Genomic DNA, 11,851 nt, shown 5'->3' with positions numbered 1-11,851 from the left:
CCTTTTTCTCAGAAACTATCTATAAACTTTTTTCTCCACTTTTCTGCTTTCCCTCTGCTCTTGCTACATTGGTTTTATTTGTATAAAATCTTTTAATAGAATTAAAAACTATACATTTTATTCCTCGCAATGCTCTCTATCTCTTTTTAATAAATAAATTGTTCTCCTATCCATAATGATGAATCTGATAGATGTTATGATCCATGTTTTTCTAATTTTCTTCTGATATCTCCCTTTATATCTAAGTCATCTATCCATTTTAATTTTATCTTGGTAAATGCTATAAGATACTGGTTTGTACCCAATTTTTGCCAGTCTGCTTTTTTTTTTTTTTTTTTTTTGTCATTCCCTACAGTGTTTACTAATAAAAATTCTTACCCCAAAAGCTTAAATCTTTACATTTGTCAGATACGAGATTATTGGTCATTTGTAACTATATAGTGTATGTCTACTCTACTCTATTGATCCAACTTTCTGTTCTTAGCGCAGTTGATAATTACTGCTATATAGTATGATTTAAAATCTAGTCCTGTTAAACCTCTTCCTTTACATTTTTTGCATTAGTTCCTTTGATATGCTTGATCTTTTATTCTTCCAGATGAATTTTGTTATTATTTTTCTTAGCTCAGTAAAATAATTTTTTTGGTAATTTAATTGGGATGACATTGAATAGATAGATTAGTTTAGGTAAAATTGTCATTTTTATTTTATTGGCTCTGCTTTTCCATGACCAATTAATGTTTCTCCAGTTAAATAGGTTTTGATATATTATCATTGTCATTCTCTTTAATGAAATTAATTGTTTCTGATTTGTTCTTTAACTCAGTCATTCTTTTAAGATTAGGTTGTTTAGTCCCCAATTTTTAATTGTATTTCCATGGTCCCTTATTGAATATAGTTTTTATTGCATTGAGATCTGAAAAGGAGGCAATTAAAAATACCTTTTTCTTGTTAGCTATAATAGTTTTATTCCTTAATATATGGTCAGTTTTTATAAAGATACCATGTACTTTGGAGAAAAAAAGTTAATCCTTCCTATTCCCATTCAATTTTCTCCAGATATCTATCACCCCTGGCTTATCTAAAATTCTGTTCATTTCCTTGACTTCTTTTTTTATTATTTTTTTGGTTAGATTTATCTAGTTCTGAGATGAAAAGGCTGAAGCCCCCAACTATTCTTTCCATCTGTAATTCAGTTAACTTTTCCTTTAAAAATTTAGATGTAACATTTGGTGCATAAAGATTTAGTATTGATACTGCTTCATTTTCTAAAAGTGGCAGCTTTTATCGTATTGTAGTTTCCCTGTTCATCTCTTTTATTCGACTCTATTTTAGCTTTCTATATCAGCTGAAGCATAATAAAGTCTACTCTAGCCTTTATTTTAATTCTATGTTGATCTCTCATTTTTAAATATGTTTCTTGCAAGCAGCATACCGTGAGATTCTAGACGGCAGCAGAGGGGGTCAGTCTTCTCCAACTCAGTTGTCTAACTCCCACACTGTTTGTGATGTGAAAGTTCCTGAAAGGAGGCTGCCCTTGATCCAGCTGCCCCCTCCTTCTTCTCCACGCCCTACCCCCTTCCCTGGGCTTGTTGCTTTTTGATTCTATGGTGGCCGCCTGGTAGTGTTTGTAGTTCATTTAGGCCAGGTCTCTGGTCTTTTTGAGATCCTCTCAAGTTGTCTTAGGAGAACAACTGCTTTGCCTGAACTTTAATTATTAGGTTCATTTTGAGGTGATGTTTTATTTGTTGGGAAAATTTGAAGAGCCTGGTATTTCATGTCTTATTACATCCCTTTCCCAGAATCCTCTCTCAAAACGCTAAGGAAAAAGAAATCATTATTTTCTCTGACCTGTTCTTCTGTTATTGGAAAAAGAGATAATGGCATATGGGTCAGAAAATTCTGTTTCTGGAGGGAAAGACATAGTGGCCAGAAGCTGAGGGATAGTAGGTGAGTGGTCTGGGGGAAAAAAAATGGGCATTTCCATTTATGGTTAATGCAAAAAAAAAAAAAAATCTCATTTAGTGTAGGGAGAGAACACCAAATAAGAAGAACACAATCTCTGAGTTTCAGTAAAATCCAAGAGGGGTCTTTGAGAAAATTGGATGACCCCAAGTTGGCGATCATTCACTTGTATTAACAGGAAGATAGTTGATAGAGGTCATATAGCTTCTTGGCTAGAAAATACTGATATATACTTTTCCTTCTCTGTTCTCCCGTGCTAAAGCATAAAGAACTTTTCAGATCTCTCTCCACTGTTTTTGGAACTTGTCCATTCACTTCATGCTTCAAGACCACTCCCGGCTCTAGAGAGTTTGGGGAAAATCTTCAGAGGGAGGGGCAGGGATGGACATATGGGATGATGGCGCCTCTTTGTGTTTCAGACCTCCAAGGAGGAGCTTCTGCAGCTGGAGGCAGCGGCGGCACTGCGGGAGCACAGGGCTCGAACCCCGGAGGAGTGTCCCCACATCTCACCTACACGTCCTATATCCTCAAGCAAACTCCCCAGGTTTGGATCCTTCATTTCTGCCCTTTGAATGTCCTTGGAGACTAAAGAGAGGAGCCGTTCTTTAGGCCCCGCCTTTGGGGACCATCACTTCTAGAATGCTGACCAGGGGATTAGTATCTCTGGGGCTCCCCCAGGCTTGTGTTGGGGAGGCTGGGGGCAGATGGACATGAGCTGCATTGGAAAGTCTGTTTCACTAAGACAAGATATATTGATAGCTCCAAAAAATCGTACATGACAGAAGAGATGACACTTTTCCAAAAGCTGGTAAATGGTGCAAGAAAGGCTGGTCTCTAAAATGTCATAGAAAGAAAATGTCAAAAGAAAGTTTTTGTTTTATTTTTGTTGGTTTTTTGGTAGAAATTGTAAAATAGTCGGGATCTTACATTGTAAAATGTTTTTTTTTTTTTGGAGTGTCACAGTTGGTTCTGATAGAACATTTTGTTAAGATTGTATGGTGAACCTCAGGGAGACTACTTTTTTTAGTTTTTGTGGAGGCATTTGGGGTTAAGTGACTTGCCCAGGGACACACAGCTAGAAAGTGTTAAGTATTGAGGTAGGATTTGAACTTAGGTCCTCCTGACTTCAGGGCTGGTGCTCTAGCCACTGCACTATCTAGCTTCCCTCCATGCATTTTTTTTTTTAATCCATAGAAAATTATGAGCATGGAGAAGCTATTGAATGGGAGCTTCTTCCTCCACTGAGAGGAAATCCTGCCTCCCTGGAACAGTAACAGCTGTACAGGCATTTTTATTGTCTGTAAAAGACCCTTGCTTGATAAAATGCTCATGTAGCCTTCACCACTGGCATGAAGCAAAGTTGGTATCAGATTAGCTAGTTAGGTGTTGCCTAGGAAGGGGAAGGGGACATAGGATCGGAGCTAGAAGGAGGAAGCCACCCTCCAACTGTCTCTATCAGAATCCCCCTGTGGCAGATCGCTCCCTTTATGTTTGTGTTCTAATTATTGTCAGGGATGCCCTATGCTAGGGAGCTTTACGTTTTGGTGCTGAAGGAGTTTCGGAATCTAAAGAAAAGTGTTCCCTACAGCCAGGCCTCCTTTTGTGATTTAAGGATGGGTGCACATGACTCAGATCTTTCTGCTTTTCCTTGTCACCTCCAGGGCACGTTTTTAGTTGGCCAGCCCTCTCCTCAGAGTTCTGGGAAGCAGCTGGCGACTGGCTCGGTGGTTCAGGGCAATTTGGGAGTTAGTGCATCTTCCACTCAAGGACAGCAGGCGTTAAAAGTCATCTCTGGACAAAAAACAGCTTTGTTCACCCAGGTAAGGCTTCTCCCCTCGCTCCCCCCACTTTTCTTCCTGTTTTCAATTCTTCTCCCTCCCTATCTCCCTTTTTTCCTCCTCTCCTGCCTTATTTGACTCAGTCACTCCAAAGGAAGCAATTCTCTAAGTCTGTAAGGGATAGAGCAGTTGTTTGGGCTACACCAAGTACATTGCACAAGTAATTTCCACTCTTGGTAAAGAAATAGGACATGTATTATAAACTGCCTTTTTAAAGATAAATTAGCTGGTGTCCTTAAAAACACAAGTGATTTGTGCTTCCAGATTCTGGTTTCCAGCTGCGTTTATTTGCATGCCCTGCATTACACCAGGACCCCTCCCTTAACCACCCATAGTTTGCCTAACACAAATTGTAATTATCCTTGGACTGCTCTTAATCCTCGAATTACCCGCTAACTCTGTGTCGTTAATAATTACTATTCACAGGCAAACCCTGGTGGACAGGCCTCTTTGGTGAAAATATCTGATGGCTCCTTGAAGTCTGTGCCAGCCAGCACCCCTCTCTCCAAGCCCGGGACCACCGTGCTGAGAGTCGCGGGGGGCGTGATCACTACCGCCGCCTCCCCTGCTGTGTCTCTCTCTGCCAATGGAGTTGTTCAGCAGGTAAGGGAAGTTACCGCGGGGCTGTGGGCATAGGGCATGGTGAGCGCCACAGAGCACGACTGAAGGTGGCCCTCCCAGGGGATCCATGACCAGTCTTGCTTTTGACGCCTCCCCTTCTGTTGGCCTTCTCAGGTGATCATTTATGTGTTGAGGGTTTTAAGAGCAGAGGAAGAAGGGCAAGCTCCCAGGTAGCTGTAGTCAGAGGTGATTTGCCCTGGGGAGGACGACCTCCATTATTCAAAGAAAGTCAGCTCTGAAATTGGTGACTTAGTTAACAAATTTATGACAAAGTAGGAACGTATGATTTTAATTGTACCGCCGTAACATTGGCGAATATTAGATGAAACAACATCCCCAAAAGGTATTTAACAATAACGTGGCAACCTGGGGAAAATCAGTCAATGGGACCCATTCTGTTCAGGTAAAAATTCAGTATCTTAGTTTTTCTGTGGATGCTGTCAAACAGTTCTCTACATCTGTAGGAGAGAGAAAAACTAGAAATGGGTTTCAACTAAATCAGGAGGGATGTGGCTTTAATTTCAGTAAGGATCCCTGCCTGTCATAGGGGTAATCACCAAAATGGGCAGTCAAGAGCTGTGCTGCATCTTCACTGGCACAGAAGTTGGGAAGACCCTTTTCTGCACAATTTAGAAATTTGTCAGCTCCCACATGAGAGGTTCTGGTGGTTTCTCTGCTAGTTGATGGGATATAAAGTCTCAGAAAACCAGGACCTGAGTGACTTTGGAAGGTAGTTCTTTCCATAGAGTCTAAAGCTTCCTCTTGTCTTTGGAGGATTAAGTGTGATCCCACTTCTTGCCCCTTGCCTCTGTCTCTTCCATTCCCTGTCAGAAAGAGCCTGAAGGCCCACCTCATCTGCTCATTACCAGAGCTGGTGAGAGGGCTGTCTTTGGATGCTCCGAGGACTTGCCGGGATATCCTGAGCATTACTTACAGGGCAGACAGCAGTGGTCTGAAGCAGGCTCTCTTGGCTAAGGGACAGACAGGGAAAGGGATCGGGCCTTTGATTTCCCTGCTGCAGGGAACTGCCAGAGCGGGAGTCAGGGCCCTCCTGAGGCCATGGTCAGCTGCCAGGGGAGCTCCAATTCGCAGGGACTTTTGTCAGTCATTATGTAGCAGGGGTAGGAATTGGACCTGGGGAGGGGTCTTGGTTTTGGCCCCAGCTCTGGCCACCACACCACACTGCCTTTCATATGTTCGGATAAAAAATACCGGGCAATGGAAAGGTCATAGTCTCTCTCTTTCCCTTGTATTCTTCCCGGTGCTACCAATGGGCAGTCGGAAGGAGCGGCGTCCAGCTCGGCGTCAGCGGCGGGGCCCGGAGGGAAAGCTTGTGGACAGCAGTCGCTTTGTGTGACTCCAGCCCAGGCAGGGCCTGCGGGGGCCGCGAGGGCCGGAGCCTCAGCTGTCATCAGCGCCACGTCTCTGGTGGGCGCAGCCACCCCTGTCTCCGGCAAAGCTGCAGTCTCAGGTAAATGGCCTCTCCCCGGTCGGGCTGTTCTTATATCTTCAGGGTCCCCCAGATCTGGCTCTGCCCTGCTCGCCCTGTCTTACTTGGGCAGCTCCTCCCATGGACTCTGCATTCAGGGCGCCCTCCCCTTGGGTCTGTGGACATTCTGCCCATTTCCAGGTCCCCCGAGGGTTTCCCTGACCTCCCTGTCAGTGATGGTGCACATCGAGATGAGTTTGTGGGAGCCCAGCTAGGTTAGGGAGCAGCCGGGCCTTTGTTTGGTCATTGTCCGCCATCCTCCAGCACCTCAGGACGGATCTCTCACCAGCCGGGTAGCCGCCTGACCTTCCTCAGCCTCAGCTCCCTCCTCCATAAAACAGGGACGATCAAAGCACGGGCCTCTCAGGATGGGAGGATCAGATCTTCAGGGTTTCCAGCAGCTAACTCGCCACTGCTCTTGGGAACGGACTGCATCCATAGAGTCAGAACCAGAACAGAAGCCGCCTTAGAAGCCATTTTGTCCTAACATGCCCCCTCCCCCATCTCATAGATGAGGAGACCCCGGGGGGCTGGAGAGACTTGCCAGAAGGGTCTTGAGAAGCCGTCCCATCCAACCGCTTCTTGTACAAATGGGTCAGAGATCTCACTTCATATGAGATTCCTAACAAGTTGAGTATAGATAAAGTTTTCATAGAGAAATTTCTGTTTTCCTGGTAGTTGTTTGTTATGGTCTCAGACAATCGTCAAGTCTTCAGTAAGCAGGGGTTTTTAATCTAGCCTTGCTGTCAAATAGCTCTTTATCAAGAGAGTTGATTTTCTAGACCCTGTCTTTGTCCTGTATTCCTTCTTTAAGGTTCCATTTCCTACTGTGGGAAATCAACATCCCAACTGGACTCTGTATTGTGATCTTGAACTTCTCTATTTAACTCAGGGCTTCTTACACTTTTTCTACTCCTGACCTCTTCTCATCTGAGAAATTTTATGAATCTTTAATTTATTTTAAAACAATTCTTTGGCATACTGTAATTTTTACCATTTATTAAAGATAAAAGCAAACTTGCATACTAATGAGATGGATTTGCTTGTTTGTTTTTACATAAAGAATTCAATCTTTGTGGATTATTTGATATTTTTTACTGTTAATATTTTTTGCAATCCCCACATTCAATTACATGACCACGATGGAGTCCCAACCCATAGTCTGAGAAGTTTTTGGTTAATCAGCCTGAGCCAAAACTTCTTCATGTAAAAAATACGGGGTTTGAACTTAATCATTTTTAAGTTCTTTTCTAGCCCCCAAATTCTGCTGCTTCTAAGTAAGTCCCTGCCCAGACTTATTAATCTTTTTTTTTTTTTTTTTTTTTTTTAAGTTAAATGGCTGTAGTGACCCATGAAACCAACAGAAATATAAAATGTCCAACAGCCCTGGACAGCTGTGGTTTCATGATGACTTGTGATGGAAGGACATGATTCTTAAACTCTCTATAGACATTAATTTAAGGATCTGACCCTCTTAATAGGCTTCAGATATGTACTAGTCGTATGGAACCCAGGCAACTCAATTAGCCCCAGTCTGCTTCCATCTGATCTGTGATATCAAATATCTGATCCTAAGAAATGAAGGAAAGAAGAAACTGATCCAGATGAACAAAAATATTTCAGGGAAGTCTGGGTAGACTTGCAGGAATAGATGCCCAGTCAGGCAAGGAGAACTATTACAGAATAGTTTGCATAATCACAGCAGTGTTGCAAAAGACTGAAGAATTTTGATCATAACAGCCATGATTCCAGGGCACCCATTAGAAAGTACCTCCAAGAGTGAGCTGAAGGCCTTTGGTTGCAGAATGAGATGTTGGGTTTTTGGTCTTGTCTAGTGCAAGAATTTGTTGTGTTTGATTATACATGTTTGTTTTTAATCTGGTGGGGGAGACGGGAATGAGAAAAATAGATTTTTATTTAAAAATGAAATAAATTTTTTTAAAAATTTAAACATAAAGGAGGCAGAGGGTGCCCTGATTTGCTGTTGTTTTTCACTTGTGCCCAACTCTCCATGACCCTACTTGGGGTTTTCTTGGCAAAGTAACTGGAGTGATCAGCCATTTCCTTCTCCAACTCATTTCACAGAGGAGGAAACTGAGACAAACAGTTAAATGACTTGCCCAGAATCACATAATTGGGAATTGTCTGAGGCTGGATTTGAACTCAAGAGGATAAGCTTCCTGACTCCAGACCCAGCACCCTGTGTACTACATCACCTAGAGGCTGCATCAATTTTAAAATGAAAACTATTGGAAAATATCAAGGAGCAAGAAATGACAGGTTTATAGTCTGCTCACATCTGCACATCCTAGATACTTGATTTAAGTGCGAAGGCTTCTGAGGTAGTGACACTAAATGGAATCTTAAAAATCAATACTGCCAAAAAGAGATTAGTTACAGATGTACCGGTTATTTCCAAATAGCCTTCTATGTGCAATCAGCACATTTTGACTGGTTAAACAGATGCCAAAGTAGAAGGGAGAATAAAGATGAAAAGACACAAATTTCCTTTCATCCAACATGTTTAAACTATTGATTCCAAAAATTGGAATGTAGCAAAAATAGAGTGAATCGACTTGCTCATCATTTTTGAAGAAGTTTGAACAGTGCAATATGAGTACCATGGTAACAATAAATAAAATAAAGCCAGGGGAAGAATTGCAGCAGCCAGAAAATACTTTATTGCCTTGCCAAAGGTGACACTATTTTATAAAAAGTACAAGCTCGTTTTTTAAAAGTTAACATATTGAAGGCATTTTGAGGGAAGAAATGAGATCCTGATCAGGGGGGAGAAAAAAGAGGCCAATGCCGAAGAAGCCACAGAGGTAACGATACCAAGATTTGGCAACTGGAGTGACAGCAAGATTGCCAGTCTGGGGGTCTGGGCAGCTGGAGCTCTCCACATTAATGGGGACGTTCAGAGGGGGAAAGAGAACACATTCTGTTTTGGATGCGTTGAGTTTGAGGTGATGGTGGGGGTGATGTCGGGACTGGTGGTCAGGGGAAAGCTGGGGACTGAACCTGCAGATGTGGGGGCAGTCTGACGAGAGGTAATCTCGAAGTGCACAAGAGCTGACAAGGTCACTAAAGGTGAGAACGGAGAGGGCAGATCTGGAAGGGAAGGTGGTTAAAGTGTCCAAACGGAAGAGGCGCCGGGAAAGAAAAAATGGCAGGAAAGGGTATTGGAGATGGCAGCTTCGTGAGGTCACCAGTCAAGTGACTGAACTGAGGAGGCTTCTTCAGTGAAAAGAGAGCAAGGGAAGGCTTTATCCAGGAGTCAGTCTGAGAAGTGGAGGCAAGAAACAGTCATGGCCCGTAGGTCTGAAGAGGACATGAGCATGTTTGTGGGAAGCAGAAAGGGGACTTGGAGAGATTCAGAAAGACGCATATGAGTGGTGTAAGAGAGGGAAAGTTAGGGTTACCTGGAGCAGGGTTTCCCCAGGCGAGAAGGATCTCTCTTCGTTTTGGAGACCATTCTTAGCACTGTTCTGCCCATTGAGTTAGTTATCTCTTCCCAGTTACTAGAATTGGAGGAGCACCTTACCTCCATTCCCAAACACCAATGGATATGAGCTTCTCCCACGCAAGCACCCTTCTCATTTCTTTCTCCGAACCCCCAGCCCTAGTATAGATGCTGGCCGATTCGTAGTCTGGGTCCATTGTAACCTTTGGAGGTCGCCTTTTCTGCCAGCACCATGGCGGCCCTCTCTAGTTGGTGCCCAGGTAGCATCTATGTTGCCAGCAGGTCACCAGTCACAGCAAGCACGCTCATTCAGGCTCTCAGGCGCCTCGGGTGCAGGTGATGGCAAGGGACAGAACCAGACTGCCTCCAGCCAGCCCATGTTCTGTCACCAGCATCTGACCCTGAAGTTCTCCTACTCACCCAACACCAGGGCATCCCCCTTGCCTCAAACCACAAATGAGCTCTGTTTGTCTTTCAAAGTCAAATACAGCTGCCTCTACCTTATGTCTCCCATGAGTCCATTGGACGTTACTGCCCCTTACAGACGGTTCTGCTCTCTACCCTGTTTCTGTGATACTCTGAACTGTCCCAGGCCTGGAGAGAGACGCCCCTTTAATCCCCTCAGATTTATGCTGTGCATATTGCCACCTCTTGTCTCATAGAACATAAGCGATTTGCAAGGAGGAATTGTTTCATTTGTTGTCCTGGTATTCCCGGTTCCTAACCCAGTACCCCAGTTCCTTGGTGTTTGATAAGCACATGTTGGGGATGTGGCTCTTTTCAACATTGAGGCGATTCGGGCCAATTGCAGTAGACTGTGGATGTAGAGAGCCATCTGATCCAGTTAGAGAACAGTGGGCTCTGAAGAACAGAGCATTTTTTCTGATTTTGTTGTTACTTTTGCTTTCTTTTTGTTTTCTTTCTCATTTTTTTCTTTTTGATCTGATTTTTCTTATGCAGCGTGATAAATGTGGAAACATGTATAGAAGAATTGTACACGTTTAATCTATATTAGATTACTTGTCTAGGGGAGGGAAAAAATTTGGAACACAAGATTTAGCAAGGGTCTATGTTGAAATTTATCTTTCTTTGTATTTTGAAAATAAAAAGCTATTACTAAAAAAAGAAGAAGAAAATATTTTGTTATTCTACTGAAGCTTTTCAGATTATATACTTGATGGATGGCAGGTTGATTGGCTATGATTTTGACATTTCTGTGGTATCAAAGCCAGATGTCAGCATTTATTAATTGCCTACTATGTACCAGCTACTATACTAAGTGCTGGGGATACAAAAAAGAGGCAGAAGGCAATCTGTGTTCTTCAGGAGCTCACAAATCTAATGAGAGCATCAAGCCACTTGTGGCATAAATAAGAAATAAACAGAGGAAAGGCACTCAAATTAGTAATAGCAGCTGGCATCCTTATAGCACCTACTGTGTACCCAGCACTGTGCTAAGTACTTTGCAGTTACTCTCTCAGTTGAGCTTCACAACAACCCTGAGAGGGACTTGCTGTTGTTATGCTCATTTTTAACAGATGGGGAAACTGAGGAAAACAGAGGTTAGGTGCCTTGCCCAGGCCACAGAGCTAGTAAGTGTCTAAGGCTGGATTTGAGGCTTCTTGATTCCAGACCAGCTGTTCCATTCACTGTGCTGCTGAGGTGCCCCAGAGCGCTTGGGAGAGGTTTCTTGTAGAGGATGGGATGTCAGCTGGGGGGGGGGGGAGGGAATGGGGGGGGAGTCTTCTTCCTGGAAGAGCCAGGAGCTAGGGATCCTCATTGAAAGATCCTGGAAAGGTGGGAGGGCCGGCTGCTTTAGGAAGAGGGTGGCCTGGGCCGGGGGAGCCAATGGGTACTGCCGTAGTCCGAGCACACTCAGTCCCTCATGGGGAACTTTTTCTACTTTCAGGCCTTTTAAAGATCCATTCCAATCAGTCTAATCCTCAGCAGGCTGTCCTAACCATCCCCAGCCAGCTTAAGCCACTCAGTGTAAATGCTGCATCCGGGGGCATCCAGACCATCCTGATGCCCATGAATAAAGGTAAAGCCCCCAGACATGGGTTCGGGACAAAGGGGCTTTTTCCTGGGTCTTACTTTACAAAGGGTGATTGGAGGGGATTATGGTAGAGTTTTCACAGTATATTTGGGAGAGTTTAGGAAGAAATGGTTAGAATTCCATAGTGCAAATTTTTATGGAGGATTTCCTCCCAAGAGGGATAGAGAGAGCTCAAGAATGAAATGCCAACAGTGCCCATGAAGAAGAAGAGCTTCGAAAGCCCCTAAATAAGAAGGGCTGCCTTGAAGGGAGGTCATGGGATTCTACTGCATGTGGTATAGAGAGTTGCTGGGGATGTCATGGAAGAACTTTTTGTTCAGATAAGAGTAGGACTAGATGGATTTTAAATCTCTTCCAGCTCTAAGATTCTGGGATTCTGCATCTTGACTATGTCAGTGTGCTTTGCTTGGTAAAGAAAT

The 11,851-nt window shown here is 43.5% G+C and overlaps 1 protein-coding gene across 7 annotated transcripts in view; it reads left to right on the top strand.

Moving 5' to 3' along the window:
* YEATS2 (YEATS domain containing 2) overlaps positions 1 to 11,851 on the top strand; it is an 86,373-nt gene that overhangs the window by 58,568 nt on the left and 15,954 nt on the right. For 6 of the 7 annotated variants that reach the window (XM_031968018.1, XM_031968016.1, XM_031968017.1 and 3 more), the window contains 5 exons: positions 2,385 to 2,509; positions 3,627 to 3,785; positions 4,230 to 4,406; positions 5,703 to 5,895; positions 11,286 to 11,417. In XM_031968018.1, coding sequence (XP_031823878.1) covers positions 2,385 to 2,509; positions 3,627 to 3,785; positions 4,230 to 4,406; positions 5,703 to 5,895; positions 11,286 to 11,417 — 786 coding nt within the window. Of the gene's footprint in view, positions 1 to 2,384; positions 2,510 to 3,626; positions 3,786 to 4,229; positions 4,407 to 5,702; positions 5,896 to 6,177; positions 6,909 to 11,285; positions 11,418 to 11,851 lie in introns of those variants that run through there. The other variant, XM_031968021.1, reaches the window with a different exon arrangement.

This window comes from Sarcophilus harrisii, chromosome 4, assembly GCF_902635505.1.
Source record: "Sarcophilus harrisii chromosome 4, mSarHar1.11, whole genome shotgun sequence".
In the NCBI taxonomy this organism is placed as follows: Eukaryota; Metazoa; Chordata; class Mammalia; order Dasyuromorphia; family Dasyuridae; genus Sarcophilus; species Sarcophilus harrisii.
Note: the sequence above shows the minus strand (reverse complement) of the source record. Positions and strands in the feature narration are given on the sequence as shown.